Source organism: Panthera onca, chromosome A2, assembly GCF_046562875.1.
Source record: "Panthera onca isolate mPanOnc1 chromosome A2, mPanOnc1 haplotype 2, whole genome shotgun sequence".
Taxonomy (NCBI): domain Eukaryota; kingdom Metazoa; phylum Chordata; class Mammalia; order Carnivora; family Felidae; genus Panthera; species Panthera onca.
In genome coordinates this window covers 99,194,385-99,212,104 of record NC_138340.1, presented here as the reverse complement: position 1 = coordinate 99,212,104, position 17,720 = coordinate 99,194,385, and the positions used below count along the sequence as shown (strand labels likewise).

At 40.2% G+C, this 17,720-nt stretch overlaps 1 protein-coding gene across 5 annotated transcripts in view; it reads left to right on the top strand.

Annotated features, from left to right (window-relative positions):
* The window catches only part of SLC25A13 (solute carrier family 25 member 13), a 183,931-nt gene that overhangs the window by 101,158 nt on the left and 65,053 nt on the right, over positions 1-17,720 (top strand). For all 5 annotated transcript variants that reach the window (XM_078442205.2, XM_078442225.2, XM_078442213.2 and 2 more), the window contains 6 exons: positions 6,819-6,965; positions 9,060-9,198; positions 9,940-10,033; positions 10,259-10,343; positions 13,920-14,004; positions 14,502-14,660. In XM_078442205.2, the coding sequence (XP_078298331.1) occupies positions 6,819-6,965; positions 9,060-9,198; positions 9,940-10,033; positions 10,259-10,343; positions 13,920-14,004; positions 14,502-14,660 (709 nt within the window). The remainder of the gene's footprint in view (positions 1-6,818; positions 6,966-9,059; positions 9,199-9,939; positions 10,034-10,258; positions 10,344-13,919; positions 14,005-14,501; positions 14,661-17,720) is intronic.

The window sequence follows — 17,720 nt, the reverse complement described above, 5'->3', positions numbered from 1 at the left end:
GGCGACCTTCCGGCCTCAGGTGAAGGACGGCCCTTTCTCCTTGGTCCCCGCCGTCCCCATCAACAGCACTTCGCGGGTACCCTGTGCCTGGCACGCATGGGCTGTGCTATCTTCCCGGCTCTCTGGCTTTCCCACAAGGTCACAGGCCCTCTGGTTTGTTGTCTGTACTCCCCTCTTTAGATATCAGTTCCATTTTTTGTCATCTGTCTGCTCTGTGTCATCTTTGTGTCATATGTACTGTGGGATGACCTCATCTGTTTTCTGCAACTGTTATTTCTTTCTTCTGGTTTTTGGGAGTCTTCCCCCTAAAAGGAACAGGCAGTCCGTGTAGGTTAACAGGTTAAGATTGTGGGTCCACAGCTAGATTGTGCAGGTGCCACTCCAGTTTCATTCTCAGCATCCTCTGACTCTCAGCTGCTCTTTTCCTCATTTGCCCATCCACAAAATGGAGATGATGGTAGGGCCCACCTTGCAAGGCTGATGGGAGGATTCAGAGAGATGAAACAGGAAACACAGTAGTCCCTGGAGCAAAACACACTCTTAATAACACTTAGTAAATGTTAACTTTTGGCTTTCTTCCCCCTGAAATCCTCCTATCTACATTTCCCAAATTTACATTTCTGTCTGTATCTCTAGCTTTCTTTTGTTTATACCTCAACTTTTTTATTTTTTTATTTTTTATTTTTGAGAGAGAGAGAGAGAGAGTCAGTACAACAGGGGAGGGGCAGAGAGAGAGGGGGACACAGAATCCGAAGCAGGTTCCAGGAGCTGAGCGGTCAGCACAGAACCCGACGTGGGGCTCGAACCCATGAACCGGGAGATCATGACCTAAGCCGAAGTTGAGACGCTTAACCACTGAGCCACCCAGGAGCCCCTATAGCTCAACTTCTGTGTATAACTTAAACTCATCTGCTTCAAGTTTCTCATTGTGGTCAACTACCTCATCTCTTTTTCCTTAGGTGTTTTCCTTTATGGTTGATTTTTCTATCTGCCTCATCATCCATGGTGAGAATTCTTTGAAATCTATCTTGCTCCATTTTTATATACAAATCCTCACCAAAACAGATTTTCTTAAAATCTCTTTTTCAGTTATCTGTTACAGTGCTCTTACATTATGATTTTACCCAAGGCAGCATATAAGCTAGTGGTTAGAAATCTCATTTTTGGAATCAGAAGGTATCTCAGCATAGATCCCGGGCCTGCCGCTTCCTAACTGCGAGACCTTGGACTTGTTAGTTAACTTCTCAGAGCTTCAGCGGCCTCTCTGTGAAATGAAGATAGTATCACTATAGTGAATTATTGTGAGGTTTAAATGAAGTACATTTTTTAAGTTCTTGGCATGCCCCTGGCCGATAGTAAGTGCTTAGGCATTCAGCTATTACCACTATTCTCCACTGTAGCTGGTCTTCATCTCTCTGTTTTTATGGACAGTTCAGAATGACTCAGCAGAACCACTCTTCCTTACTAGGGGATTTTTTGAAAGACTCAAAGAACTTATACTGAAAGGGTCTTTAGAGGATTTTAAACCATTCACCTTGACAAAAATCAAAGGTACCACTTAGTAAGTGGCCGTCATGCATGATGTGTGGTTTTTACAACCCTGTATGTAGATACTGCAGGGGCTCTAAGATACATACACCCCTAATCCTCCTAGGAGTGTCATGATTGATATTTGACCTCTTTTCATTCCTGCTCCGAACTTCAGATTTTTGTCATCGTAACATATTGCTTCCATAACTCCTTCACTTAAAATAAATAAAATAAATTCCTTGACGTATGTTCCCCAGCCTGTAGTTGGACAGATATTGCCAGTGACTGGAAACGTACTACTTTATAGTGTAGCCCATTTCATTGCTGAACAGCTGGACAGATTAAATACTTTTGTGTTTTGTGCTAAAATCTGATCCCTATGTATTTTTTTCTCTGTTCATTTTTTTTTTTTTTTAAAGAAATATAGAGAGCCAGTCTGACTTCTTTCTTTTACCTGATGGTCCTTTAACCTTTAAATATTTGAGTGTAACTCTTGGTTCTCTCATTGTTCTCTACTCCTCTGCTCATTTTGGAAATGACCGCAATTTTACATGTGCCCTGCCCTGTGCATACCAAATACTCTCTGTCTCACTTTTATCCCCCTGGGTTCAGATCTGGGAACCATCAGGGTCTTGGATCTACATGTATGTGTTAGGTTTTCTTTAAATAGCTTTAGAGGTGTCAGTGAAAAGCTTTGATTTTAAGTCACTCTGCCATCAATAGTAAGCCTGAATATTTATTTCAAAAGTCATTCATTCTCGTGTTAAGTATTTACAGAGTTTCTTTCTGTTGGCTCCCACAGGCCTCCTTATTTGTCTTTCTCTTTCACAGTCTCTTGTGGTTGTGAGTAGGTGAATAAGGCCAGGAGAAGAAAGCCTTTAGATTTGGTTCCCCTTCTCCATGGTCTCTGCTGTTGGGAAAACAATCCTAGCCCTCTGCGCACACAGAAGACTTTTTCCTTAATGAAAAAGTCTCAGAGATGTTATTGTTTTCTCATGAAAGCTGGCAATGAAAAATCTAGATCATCAAGAATAATTTAAAAGCAAACTAAATTTTTGTCTTTTCGTAGTTATTAAGATTCCTGTCAGATGTATTTTGTAGTTAGATTCCTGACAGCAGCATTATTCAGGCTCCCCAGGTGGTGTGTTGGGGTGTTGGGAGCATTGTCAGTGGGCACAACTGCCTGGGTTTGCATTCCACCTTCACTGCTTCCGGTAAGACCTCAGTTTCCTCAACTGCCACGATGAAGTTCATAAATACTGCCCATCTCCTAGGGTTGCTGTGAGCAGTGAGTTTATTACTGTCAAATGCTTTAGAAAAGCATCTGGTGCATAATATTTTTTTTTCAATATATGAAATTTATTGTCAAATTGGTTTCATACAACACCCAGTGCTCATCCCAAAAGGTGCCCTCCTCAATACCCGTCACCCTCCCACCCCCCATCAACCCTCAGTTTGTTCTCAGTTTTTAAGAGTCTCTTATGCTTTGGCTCTCTCCCACTCTAACCTCTTTTTTTTTCCTACCCCTCCCCCATGGGTTTCTATTAAGTTTCTCAGGATCCACATAAGAGTGAAAACATGTGGTATCTGTCTTTCTCTGTATGGCTTATTTCACTTAGAATCACACTCTCCACTTCCATCCACGTTGCTACAAAGGGCCATATTTCATTCTTTCTCATTGCCATGTAGTACTCCATTGTGTATATAAACCACAATTTCTTTATCCATTCATCAGTTGATGGACATTTAGGCTCTTTCCATAATTTGGCTATTGTTGAGAGTGCTGCTATAAACATTGGGGTACAAGTGCCCCTATGCATCAGCACTCCTCTATCCCTTGGGTAAATTCCTAGCAGTGCTATTGCTGGGTCATAGGGTAGGTCTATTTTTAATTTTTTGAGGAACCTCCACACTGTTTTCCAGAGTGGCTGTGGTGCATAACATATGTTCACTAAATGCTATTAACATGGTTGTAATATTGGCTGAGGTCATGGCTTCATTTCTTCACCCAGGAGAAGAAATAGTCACAACATAAACAGATGTCCTTCACAAGACAACCCACATCTTCTGTAGTCTGCTTTTAGTTTGAAGAAACACTTAGCTAAATGTTTTCACTATATCCTACTATTTAGAGAACTGTGTACAGTTAGCTTCTTGCTTTTCGTGGAATTTATGATGTCCTCAGTCTTTCAGAGCTGTTGGAAATGTATTCTAAAGTTGTTCATTAGAGTTCAGAGTGTGTTCATGTTCTGTGATCGAGGGATCCCTGCTAGTAAATGCGTAATTCCAAAGTGTAGGCACGGAAATGGGTAGTGACACCATCCTTGCTACATACAGATCACTCCCTGTTCTGCCACATGAGCATCCACCCCCACTGTGATGTCTGTTCCCCACTTTGAAATTTCGAGCAGGTTGGTCTTAGTCTAAGTTCTAAGGAAATGATGTGGCCAGGAATTCTGAGAAATGGGGTGGTCAGGGAAAGGGATGCCATTTTTGGTGTCATGGTCTGAGGATCCCTAAGACTAGTTGAGTTATAAACTAGGGGAAATGATAAATAACTGAACATACCTTCTGCCGTTGTTGAGAATAATCTTGCCTTACAATAGCTTTAGCAGTGGGTCTGGCAATTCAAAGGAGACTGTTCATTTACTTCCAATTGAATACATACTGTGGTCATTTTTCACTACAGGGTGTTTAACAGTTGGTTTCTTCCTCTTAAATTGGAGGCACTTGTACAGAGAACCCCTTTTTGTTCAGTGGAATGTGATTTCTTCATTCAATTGGTTTTATAGACTACCTATCATTGAAGATTATGGCTGTGGTTTATTGAGTGCCTAGTATGTCTAAAGTATTCTGCCTCCACCAGGAGAGGAATGAACAGGACACAATCTCTTTTCCCTAGCAAGGTGAGGGAAACACAGGAATCTAAACAACTGATTCAAATAAGAGGAAATAAGACAAGTCTTATAATTGAGGTTCAAGCAGGGAGCCACATGATCAGATCAATTGTTTTCAGTTAAGAGACCTACTTGTATTTACTTAAGTGGTGGCATTTGAGCTAAGCCTGGAGGAAGTGGTAGGATTTCAGGAACTAGAGAAAGAGGCTGCAGTCTACACCGGGAGGAGGGAGGAGTGTGGACAGAGGTAGGAGTGTGTGGAAGCACTGGAAGGGCTGAGCATGGGTACTGGAGACCAGGCTGAGAGTAGCTCCTTTCAGGGTCTTGGGTTTAGTGATGTGTGATTTTATGGTCTTTACAAGATGTCCACGTGGAGGTATACTCTGAACCGTTATGGATTCTGTTCCCGCAGATAGTGGTGGGAGACTGGGATCTGATAGTCAAGCCTTCTGAGAAATCCTTGAGACCTAGGGGAGTAGAGTAAGGAGACTTGAGGACAGAGGGCTGACAGATGCCTCCCATTTAAGTGGAAGTGGTAAGGGAAGTGGAAGGGAGGTAAGGGTCCCATAAGAGACTTTGGGCAGGGACAGGCTCGGATCAGAACTGGCAGATGCTGTGACTGAGAAGAGGCTTTTGAGTAGGATAAAAACTCTGATTCTGACTATTGTATTGTCTTTTAAAATTTTTTATTGTAGACATTTTCAAACTATACATAAGTAGAAAAGTATATTATACTGTGACCCACCATGTCCCCATTGTGCAGCTTCAGTTATTATCAATATTTTATCAAGCTTCCTTCATCTTCCTTCATCAAGCTTCCTTCATCTTCCTCTTTCAGGGGAAAGAGAAGGGAGATAGGGGACTTTTAAGCACCATCAGGCTTGTATCACTTCTGCTGAGCTTTAGTTTGCACTACGTCATAAGGACAATTTGTTTTTATACTACTCTAAGTCATTATCTAGCCAAAGTTTAAAAAAAAATAGACAATAGTAATTCTCTGTCAGCCAATTAAACTTCTTTTTGTTTAAATAATTTGAAGTCCTTGAAAACCACATCAGCAGTGCTTTTTAATTCCATAGAGATTAGATCTTACTCTTTTTCTTTTCTTTCTTTTCTTTTCTTTCTTTCTTTCTTTCTTTCTTTCTTTCTTTCTTTCTTTCTTTCTTTCTTTCTTTTTTGAGAGAAAGGTGGGTGGAGAGGGGCAGAGAGAGGGAGAGAGAAAATCCCAAGCAAGCTCTTCACTTGGATCACAGAGCCTGATGCAGGGCTTGAACCCACGAAATGTGAGATCATGACCTGAGCCAAAATCAAGAGTCTGAGGCTGCAATGACTGAGCCACCCAGGCGCCTGGAGATAAGATCTCACTCCAAGGGCGCGTTTGGGAAACAGGCAGTGTCGTGAGGAAGATAACAAAACGTTGTCTGTGGAAGGGATGCCTCTTCTACATGGCACGTGATGCGTTTTGATGGGAGGCTGTTTATTTTGTATGTACACTTACTTCCTGTGAATAGCACTGGACATCTAAATCAAGCTTCCTGTCTTTAGATCATAGGACTTACAATAATAGTGGCAGTTTTGCCACCTCTGACCCACATACCATTCAGTTCCTAATCCTGGAGCAGGGGTCCTTATTTGGGACCTGTGGCCATCTCCGGAGACTTTTTTTTAGTAAGCTTCATGCCCAGTGTCAGGCCCAAGACCTGAGCTGAGATCAAGACTCAGACGCATAAGCAACTGAGCCACCCAGGCGCCCCAGCCAGAGACATTTTTGACTGTCATGCTCTTGGGCGTGAAGGGGCTACCATCATTTAGAGGAAGGAGAGAGGAGAGGGATGCACAGGGCAGCTCCCCATAACAGAGGCTTAACCTGCCCCAAGTACTAGTAATGTCAAGGCTGAGAAACTATATATTAGCAGAATACCCTATTTCAGAGGAGAACCGCCCTTTTTAGTTTGGTATTACATCACATGTTTGTGTACCAGGTTACTAATAAGAATTTTTCTATCTCCTTTGGAGAGAGGTTAATGTCTTCTAGATGTTTTTCATTGGATCTCCTGTATCATCTAAGTTGGGTTTGACCATATCTTTGGGCCTACCAAACTTCATTCCAATTTTTGTTTTCTTTGTGTCCTTGGACTCTAGCAGAGCATGGAAGTGATTTGGTTTCTCTGGGTAGGAGATTTCAGGTAGAATGCATTTTCTGAAGACATGTTCATTGGTCTGAGCAAAGTTCTCTCTTTGGAGGAAGATGATAGCTTGAAGGTGTTATTTCACAACAGGTGAGTCTTGTTAAGTCAAGATCTGATCTATATTTCTTCACCCTGATTTGAAATTGAGCAGTCTTTTGTAGTAATTGAGAAACATAAATTATTCCACTTTCATTTTTTGTAGGAAATACAATTGGAGCATGCAAAGCAAGCCTTTGTGCAAAGGGACAATGCCAGGACTGGAAAAGTTACAGCCATTGACTTCCGAGACATCATGGTTACCATCCGCCCCCATGTCTTGACGCCTTTTGTAGAAGAATGTCTAGTAGCTGTAAGTTGTAACTTGACCTAATGAAGCAGTTTATTTTACCTGGCAAAAGCTCGGTAAATAAGGGATTATAAAAACAATTCTTAAAAATTATGTAGAGTTTTTCAATTCAAACTAACGTTTTCTTAATGTGATCTCATATATTATCAGACTTCCCCACAGGGTATGTTTTGGCTAGTTTTAGTGGGTAGGTTGATTTGTTACCTGGATAATATAGAATATCTCAAAGAAACGTGTGAACTGGGTTTTTAAAAAAAGGTAAAAACAACTTTATGATTTCATGTTAATTTTGCTTTATATCCCAAAGTATGTCAATATGTCATATTGTCATAGGTCATATGTCAAATGGTAATCTTCACTTTTATCTATTCTCCAAGGCAAAATTTTTTTTTTTTAAAAATAGTGCATGCAGATGTATTTCTTTGGTCAACAGAGCAGAATCTCTAAACTTTAGATTCACTCACTCATTCACCATGTGTGTTTTGAGGCAACAGTGACACATAGGATGGGTGAGCCCTGTTCCTGTGTTGTAGCTTCCATGCCAGTGGGTGCCCAGCCCCTCTCCCTACCTCATGGACCTGGAAGGTACCCTATAACATTCTCTGCTGGAGGTTCTCAAGCCTTGGTCACAAAGCATAAGAATCACCAGGGATGCCTTCCTTTTTCTTAAAATTTTTTTTAACATTTATTTACTTTTGAGAGAGAGACAGAGCATGAGTGGGGAGAGGCAGAGAGAGAGGGAGACACAGAATTGGAAGCAGGCTTCGGGGTCTGAACTGTCAGTACAGAGCCTGACGTGGGGCTCGAACTCATGAACTGCGAGATCTGATCTGAGCTGAAGTCGGACGCTTAAATCGACTGAGCCACCCAGGCGCCCCAGGGATGCTTATTAAAAGTACAGATAACTAAGTTTTCTTCCAGGCCTATGGTTTTATCATCTACAGGTGCTGAGGTCCTAGAATCTAATCTCGAAAACTTCCCAGATCATTCTGACAATCACACGGTTTGGGAAACCCTTACACTGTGGTTTGGTAGTCCCGGGGAGACTTTTGGGGTTTTTTCACCATGCTCTGGGTTTCCCACAGTGCTTACCATAGGCAGGAACTCAGGATAGCTTTTCACCTTTTTTTCCCCTGGTGCCTCTTTTTGGAGGCATGGAATTCTGACAAGGCCTTTTCCACTCTGGCACTGTGTTAATCTAACTCCCTTTCTTGCCTTCCTCCTACCCTTCGCTACTCCATTTTAAACTCTTATATCAGCTATTTTAAATGATTACTAAGTGAAGATTTATGTGGTTGTTACTTTATAAATAAGTGCTTTCCTAATAAAAATATTTTGCCTTGTTAGGGAAGGATAGAATTTGAAACCCCAAACTGAAGTTCCATTCATAACGGACATGCTATCTGTTTCCCTTGCCCCCCCTTGTGAAAAAAATATGGTTTCTTACAAATTCCGATTATCAGAATTCTGACCAGTTTTAACTCCTTTCAAAGCACGTGACATCTCATAATTTTATCGTAATACGCTTGTTTGCTAGAAATCCCACCAATGTAAAGTCTGTACTTAAATGATTATTTATTGCTAGTTATAAGTAACATGACAGATCATGATATTAATGTTGGCTTGACCACTTTTCATACTGTGTTTGTGTTGGAATAATATAGTTTTACATGTATAAGCACACACACATGTGTATGTGTATGGTGTAGTTGTGCATGTCTGAGTCTCTCAGAATTGCTCATTAGATGAAATAAACAAACTTATAAAACATTTCCAATTGAAATTTGAACTCTGTAAATTACTACTGGTCCTGTTGTTATAATCCTACACATGTATTTATTTAGTGTTCCAGGACTTATGTGTGGAGAGTATAAGCTCTGGTCGTGATTAGTTGCAGTTACTTTTAAAATTCACTTATAGCTTTTTTATTTTTTTTTTTAATGTGAAAGGAAAATACTTATGGCCATTTCTTTTCAGACATGCATTCTTGATTACTTCCAAAACTAGCATTTGATATATGTACTTCAGAATCTTCTTCATTCTATAAATCTTTTGTTTATTGTTCTTCTCCCATCTCTTATTTTCCACTTATTTGAGGCTGCTGGAGGTGCTACGTCCCATCAAGTTAGTTTCTCCTATTTTAATGGATTTAATTCACTCCTTAACAACATGGAACTCATTAGAAAGATCTACAGCACTCTGGCTGGCAACAGGAAAGATGTAGAGGTGACTAAGGGTGAGTGAGAATAAGTCTGAATTTTTGCCTGCAAGTATCTTGGTATATTATTATTAGGGTGAAGAAGGCAACGGAGAGTTTATGTTATAGATTTTTCTATCCCATTGACACATCTTAACCATATGGTACATGTGTGTTCTCCATCCTTTGATCTGACAAACAAAAGTAAAACAGTCTTCAGCAGGTTTTAAATAAACTGAAGACAGTCTTTGAGGGAACCATGCAAAATTTCTTAAATGTTTTCAAATCATGCTAAAACCTGAGCTAAATTTGCAGCCTCTAAAGTGGCCTTCAAAAGTACGTGAGGAATTCCATAAACTTACACTGGTGACAACCTCAGAACAAGATATCAGCGTTAATAGGATTTTTTTTCTTTTAACTGAGAAGTCCCTTAAGAATCCCACAGCATCATTAATAGAACCTCCCAGGACAGATGCAGGTGAAGCTTCATACCTGCTTCCTTGTTTTCTCGGACCTGCGATTTCAATAACATACTGTGTCATTTTTTCAAAGCCTTCAGATGAGACAGAAAGCGTTTAAGGTCAATATTAGAGAAACTGTTCTGCACACTCCTTCCAGATGAATGAAAGAATTGCAAAAATTCTTACCCTATTTGGATTTACTTGAATTCTGTGATAGTAAAGTTTTGTGATGTTCACTCATTCCAGTGCCTTGAGTTAATGCTGCATTTAGTGGCTATTCCTTGTTGAATCTTTCCCTTTTAACTCTTTTTCCATACAGAGGAGTTTGTTCTGGCAGCTCAGAAATTTGGTCAGGTTACACCCATGGAAGTTGACATCTTGTTTCAGTTAGCAGATTTATATGAGCCACGGGGGTAAGTTGGCCTTTTTTTTTTTTTTTTTTTCTAATTAGCTTAATAAAAGGAGGTTAGGAGTTGGGGGTGGGAGGAGGGCAGCAAACTGGGAGAAAAAGAAGCCAAATTAAAGAGGACTCCAAAATATGGGAAACAAACAAGGGAACGTTTTAAAATTCCATAACACGGATTTTAATGAACTTGTATTTTGTTGTCGCTTGTGCTTGTTTTTTTGTTCCCCTCCAGACGTATGACCTTGGCAGACATTGAACGAATTGCTCCACTGGAAGAGGGCACTCTGCCTTTCAACTTGGCTGAGGCCCAGAGGCAGGTGGGCAAAGGGAGCAGACTTGCTCCCTTATGTTTCTGTAGTAGGGCACCCCCAGACCCTTTCTATTTGGTGGTGCCTTGTTGGTGCTGGTGTCTCACCTTCCAATTTAACATCTTGCACCAACAGTCCAGACAATTTCCAAAGGCTGCAAAGAGAAATTACTTTAGAAAGGTTCTGATTAATAGACACTAGTTACTTTAGAAGATGGGGTGATTTCCTAACTGCATGCAAGTCTACCTCCCTTCCCCCCCCACCCCCCCAAAATAGACAGAAGCTCTTTTCTTCCCTAAATCTTGTGTTGAGAGATGTGGGACAGAAGTCCCATTTTGGTGTCGCTGTCCCGGCGAAGCGACACATTGCTCATGGCAAGCTGCCTTTGCTCCGAAGAGAAGAACTTCATCAGCTCATCGTGTAACTGCCGTGCCTTCCGTTTTTCTGAATATCAAAATGAGATAATTTTGTTTAGTCTGGAGTAATAGTTTGAAGGCTTTTAGACTTCTTTTCTCTGTGAAAGGATTCATAAGTTATGTGGAAACAATTTGAGGAATGCTAAATTTTATTTTATGGTTAACAGAAACCAATCTCTTGAAGTCATGAGAGTCAGAAACTTAAGACATGGGCCCTCCTCATTTAACTCTTGCCCTACTCTCTATAGATCAGGATTAGAGAATAAAAGCTTTCATAGCATGTGTTGTGCTTACACGATGTTTGTAAAGTAAATCCAGTCACAGACGAGCGTCATTTTAGAAAAATACCTCCTTTAAGCAAAGCCATCTCTGAATCCTATGAGACTTAACAGTTTTTGGCTTGGAGCTCTGGGTCTGTACAGAGACGCCAGTTTGACCACAATGGGTTGATGCGGGCTGCATTTTTAGGACTGGCAGGCCTCGAGCCAGCACCCCTTCTTTCAGCCCCCCCTCCCCCCCTCCCCCACGCTGAATGCACTGGCAAATTTTGTGTGCAGCATGTAACTCAAAGTGGTGGGTGTGTGCTCAGTAAATCCTAACTAGGCACCTCTGGAAAACCAGCTGGCTGTTGTTAAAAGAGGGAGCTGATTTCCCTGAGTGCAGGAGAGAGAAGTGTATAATCACGTGCAGCGGTAGAAGCAACATTGGTCTCCTCCCTTTGATTTTTAAACACTGCTTACCAGATGATTATCTCTTCGTCTCTATGTGACTGGCTGTTATAGAAATTTGGGGATTAAGAAAAAGCAGAGGTTTTTTTTTTTTTTTTTTCTTTTTTTTTTTAAGCTTCCTTCTGTCCTCCAGCTGACAGTGGTATCCCACAATTTTTCCTTTGCCCTCTGCAACTTTTGAGAGATTTTGAGAGATTTTGGTGGGTGCTCATTGATACTGGCCATGCAAGGGTTAGACGAGATTGATGAGATTTACAGCAGGAAATGATTGGCTGCGGCTTAGAGGTGTAGAGCAATTCACAGTGGCCTTGCCTGGAATATTCTTTGCTATGTGAACACCAGTAGGCCTGATAACATTGACAGGACTCACACAATGGAGGTCATCCACCTGGTAGGCTCTGTGCTACCATTTATCCTCAACAGAGGAGTGCAGGAATAGGAATCTTTCTTGTCTCATGAGCTTGCTACATTTCGAGCTTCAGAAAAGTTACATGAAAGTCTGGGATTTTGTTTATTTTGTCTTTTAGATGAAGAATTAGTGGTAGCTGTACATCTGCCTCCCCCACCCCCATCCATTATTTTCAAAATACTTTCACTCACTATTTTGATGCCAGAACCTTTCTGAGTATTACCTGTTTGTATCTATATAAGAAGTAGTGCCTTTCTTAGGGATGCATTTGTCAAAATGAGGGTTCTCGTGATTTCCATCTATGCAGAGATAGAACTGGAAACACCCCATGGCATTTGCAGAAGAAATGTTTTACATTCCTGAAGATGCATATTTCTATGTAAAGCTATTTTCAGTTAAGTGACTCTAAAGGAGATTCCAAGTTATCTCATTGTATTAGAATTGTGTTACATTGACAGCAGCTAAAATTCAGTGCGTTGATAGCTGGGGTTGGTAATTATTTTCATTGTTCATTTATTTTAATTATCATGACTTTTGGAAAAACAAATTTTACTGAATGTATTTATTCATTCAACAGGTATTTATTAAGCACTATGTGCCACCCTCATTTGACAACTTTATATGACATAAAATTACTTGTATTTATGTAGACAGAAAAATGCAGTGCTCTAAAATGTTTTGGCATCAAAAACACAGTAGGGATAATAAGGTCCAAAGAACAAAAAAATAACAACTGACTGGCCTGAAGTGTGAATTTAGAAAAAGTGGGTAAAAAAGAGGAGAAAGTAACAATTACCTGCAAGACAACCTCCTTGTTAGGTCCACTGTAAATATTTTGAGTTATCTTTGGGTATTGAGATAGCCAAAATGTTTTAATGTGTTTTTATATGCATACACATACCCACAAATAATGTTGAATAGAAATAACATATTGCACGCGGTCTTTAACATTGTTCTTAAAAGATTATGAGATATTTCAAACATTTATAAAGTTAAAAAGAATCATATCCTGAATACCTGTCTACCTGCTGTATTCTTTTTAACCTGTTTTCACTTTATAATACCTTATGAACATTTTTCTTAACATTAAGAACATTTTACAATGACATACAATTTCATTTTAAGGCTGTAACATTTTTCAAAGTTTATTTATGTAATCTCTACACCCAGTGTGGGGCTCAAACTCATGACCCTGAGATCAAGAGTCGCATGTCTCCAACTGAGCCAGCCAGGCACCCCAAGGGTGCAACATTTTTAACTGGTCCTCTCTTACTGGACATTTAGGTTATTCTCAGAGTTTTTGCTCTTAAAACAGTGTTGCTTTTTAACATTCTGTTAGCTTGATCCTTGTTTACATACATGATTGTTTTCTAGTCTGATTTTTTATAAGTAGACTTGCGGGGTCAAAGGTTATGTACAAGAGTTTGGGTGTATATTACCAAGTTTCTCTTCAGGTTTATTCTAGATTAAATGGCAGGTTTGAGAAGCCCCATTTTTATCAACTCTTGCCAGACTGGGTGTTGCCATTAGAAAAGAAACTGTGGTGACAGATGGTAGTTAGATTTATCATGGTGAACACTTCACAGTGTACCTCAGTGTTGATTCACTGTGGTTTACACCTGAAACTAATACATTGTATGTCGACTATACTTCACTAAAATGAATAAACAAAAACCTCCCAAACCTGCCAGTTTGCTTGATGATGAATGATGTGCCATTAATGTTTTTAAGTTTGTGTCTCCTTGATCACTAATAAGAATTAAACATTTGAAAATAGGTTTATAACATTTGGGGGGGGGGTACATAGTGGTTTTCATTTTGTTCAAATTTGATTTTCAGCACTAACAGCAGTAATAGCTTTTCCTTAATTAGAACAACAGAATCTAACCCTACCTTCCTCTTTGATGTTTCAGTTCGTGTCCTGAATTTGGAACCCGGTGGGCAATTTAAAAAAATCATATGTGCTGATTTCTGTTCTGTCCTTCTTTCTGTCTCCTGTCTCCCCTCCCTGATTCCCATGTGTGCAAAGAAGAAGGCCTCCGTCGACTCATCCCGACCAGTTGTCCTGCAGATTGCAGAGTCAGCCTACAGGTTTGGTCTGGGTTCCATTGCTGGAGGTTAGTCATGGATGAGTGCAAATTTTTCACTTTTATTATGCCTCTGATATTTTTTTCTCTGATTTCCACCTTGCAGTATTAAAGGACAAAGCCTTCTTTGGTCTTTCCAAGCCAGTTACCTGTCTTCACCCCTGAGATGGAACAAGAGCAAAGGGAACTTCCCCCCATACCTGCATGTGATCAGGGACTTCGAAGTGGCTTTTTCTCTTACTTATCTCTTAGCATCTACTATAGGCTTTTTAAAGATGGGTGAATAATAAGGTTAGGCTGTAGGTAATGCGTAGGTAAAACTTTGAACTGTCTATGACATCATTTTATCAGAGACACTTGAATGAAAATCCACAATTGTTTATTAGGAAAATGAATACAGTTTTAAAATCCGTACATGCAGAATTTGTTTCTTTCCTCGATCAGGCTTCTCTTTGATGTTAACTACCTTCCCCTTTCCTCTGACTGACCTTTCTTCCTTCTGAAATACTGGTTTTATTTGATTTTAGCTGTCGGAGCCACTGCCGTGTATCCCATCGATCTTGTAAAAACTCGAATGCAGAACCAACGATCAACGGGCTCTTTTGTGGGAGAACTTATGTATAAAAACAGCTTTGACTGTTTTAAGAAAGTGCTACGCTATGAAGGCTTCTTTGGACTGTATAGAGGTTAGTGCCATGTGCTGAATTCATGTAAGGTGAAATAGTAGCCGAAGGTTTGGTTTTCCATCTGTGTGCCTGAAAAGTATTAGGGAGACTGCATTACAGTGGAAATGCAGCAGATTCTCAATTATCCATGCTAATGGGAGTAGGCTGGAGGCATCTAGGGCATGGCTAATCAAAACAGCCCATAATCTGAAAGCCATTTATATTGCTCTGTAGTGTATTTTATTTCTTAAAATAATTATTTTTTATAAATATTTTCAGTGGGTTTTTTAAAAGGCTTATATTGTTTGTCTTCTTGAAAGAATTCCACTCACCACCTAAGAGGGAAAGGCATCTTGGGGACAGGACTGAGCCTACTTGGGATTAATGATTGTCCTTGAATATACCACATAAAAGTCTGTCAAGCGGATAACCAGGGGTTCAGTGGAGCCCTCATTTACTGCCTCTTAGTTAAAGTTGCCCCTTCCTTCTTCTGACTCTGTACCCAGTGGAGTTGATTCACACGCCACTCTAACAGGGGGTCCTGTCCCGCTTCATCTAAGCCCTGTCCTTCAATCATCTAAGGTTCACGAAGCAATGAGAACAGTAGTGAGATGTAAGTCATCACTAATAGAAAAGATCCCACAGGTCCTGACTACCCTTCCATTGGCATTGGCCTAAAGAGGCTTGACTTGGCTTCCCCACCTCTCTGTATTGCCTTAGACAAAGAGAAAAGAAGAATTTTGCATCAGCTAGAATACAGTATTGCAGGGCGGTTCCAGCTGAGCCACTTTGCCATTTGGCAACTGCGCTACTGGCGGGGTCTTCCCTGCCTTCCAATGCTTGCTGTAGAAGAAAACAGTATTTAGTACTCTGCAGAGACAGACCTTGAAACTGGCAGTCATGTAGACCTGGGCCTGTAGGCCTCTTCTGCCATCTGCTGACTCTAGTCTTCATCTTAAGCACCCAAGTTTAAAAAAAAAACAAAGACCCCTCTTGAAATCTCTCACCTTAGAAACTAAGAGGTTTTAAACTCCAGAGAAGGTCCGTTTTGCAGGTTCTATTGTGTAGGTAGATAACTCCCATCAAAGGCCTTTTGATCTTTTCTCTGCCCTCTTTCCCTCACCCCCTGCCTCTTCTTACAATTGAGAAGGTCTTTGACCCCAGGTGATTGATGATGACCCTTACAGGGTCACTGCCTTCCATTTGAAATACTTTTCTCTCCTGGTGACAACAAACCTCACAGATGAAATGTCTCCCAAGTAGTACAAGGTTAATGTCACAGTGCCTGCTTTGCAGTGATTCGGGCAAAGGCTGCCACCTTACCTGTCCGTGTGGATTTTCTGCCTGGAGACATTTGAGCCTCAAGCCAGAAGGAGGACCGAACCTTGTCTGTTGCTTCACAAACTACTTTTATGGCCTTCTCTTGGTATTGGATTTAAATGTCAAGAGTGCCTTTAGGATTGTGAGAAATACTTTTTGTCCTGCTGAATTTCTTTAATATGCTTGTGTTGACCTGGTTTGATTTAACATTGAGTCCCTTCTCTTTCCTCTTTGACCAATGTGACAAATCTTGATTCTTGGTTGCATCTGGATTTTCTTCCTTGACCTATTCTTTTAACCCCATAGACAGAACAGCTTAAAGCATACCTGAGTACTGGCTACTGGGCTAATAATACAGGCTATCCCACAAACCTCTTGCTATTTCAGTGATTACATCTGTAAGATGAGGGGGACTGGTTTTAACTCTTAAGGGAAGGGGAGTCAGCCTGCCTACTAGAGACGGAGGTTCACTTTGAAAACCAAAGAGGCAGTCCTTACCTTTTTCCTGGTTTAGAAATTTAAGCCATTTATCTCACCCGTTTTGGGTGCCTGAACCCTAATGGGTTCTCTATCAGAGGATGCTAAATAAATAGACTGTGAGTCTAAGAGTACTTCTGGGAGTCATCTGTATTTATTTCCTCTGTTTTCTAGTAAATAATTATAAAGCAACAGATCTACTGTAAAACCTTGTTTGGCTTTGTTCTGTAGTTTGGATCTTGAGAGCAAATAGATGATTGGCAGTTCAGGTTTAAAAAAAAATGACTTATAATCTTGCTTTCTAAAAATGACCTGTTCCTCTTATTGACTGGTTGGGGACCACTTCTTAGTGCCTTACACATAATCATTAATTAATAATAATTGTATGTAACTGCTTATTTGTAAATGCTGGGCGAGAGAGAGCAGATGAAAATGGGAATCTGTCAGTACTAGCAGAAATTATAATGGAAACAACAAAGACCGGATGTATTCCTGGGAATCGGTATTATAACCCGTGTGTACAAAGTCAAGATAGAACACAGCCTACATGAGATTCTTTGACTATAAATTTCTTATTAAATGTAATTTTACTGTTTACAAATTTTATTCTAGGGCGTCTGGGTGGCTCAGTTGGTTAAGCATCCAACTTCAGGTCAGGTCGTGATCTCGTGGTTTGTGAGTTCGAGCCCCGCATTGGGCTCTGTGCTGACAGCTCAGAGCCTGGAGCCTGCTTCAGATTCTGTGTCTCCCTCTCTCTCTCTGTCCCTCCCACACTTGGACTCTGTCTCTCTCTGTCTCTCAAAAGTGAATAAATGTAAAAAAAAAAAAAAAAAAAATTAAAAATTTTATTCTAGGGGAAACTTAAATTTCAATTTTGGGAATTTAGAATCACCTCTGATAACGCTTCATCCAGCAGGAATGAGAAGGTGTCAGAGGACATCTTGGATTTATAAACATGTTTTGAAATATCAAGTCTATTTTTTTCCTATTATGGAATTTTGCTTAATGTGTAATTTTTCTGCATCAATACATATATAATTGCTAATATTTCCTAAATAGAATAATTTGGGAATGTTGCATAAGTAAGGTCTCTCCCCCTATTTTAAAATTATCTTTATGCATATTTCAGAAAAAAGTTGACAGTTAAGCTTGAAAGAAGGTGCTTGCAGGGTGTATCTAATAGAAGGTTAATAAGCATCTCTCTTCCTCTTTTTTTTCCTTTTCTTTCCATAACAAGAATCCAGCTCTCTAAAGGGACACTGTTTTTGTACTGAGAAGTAATTC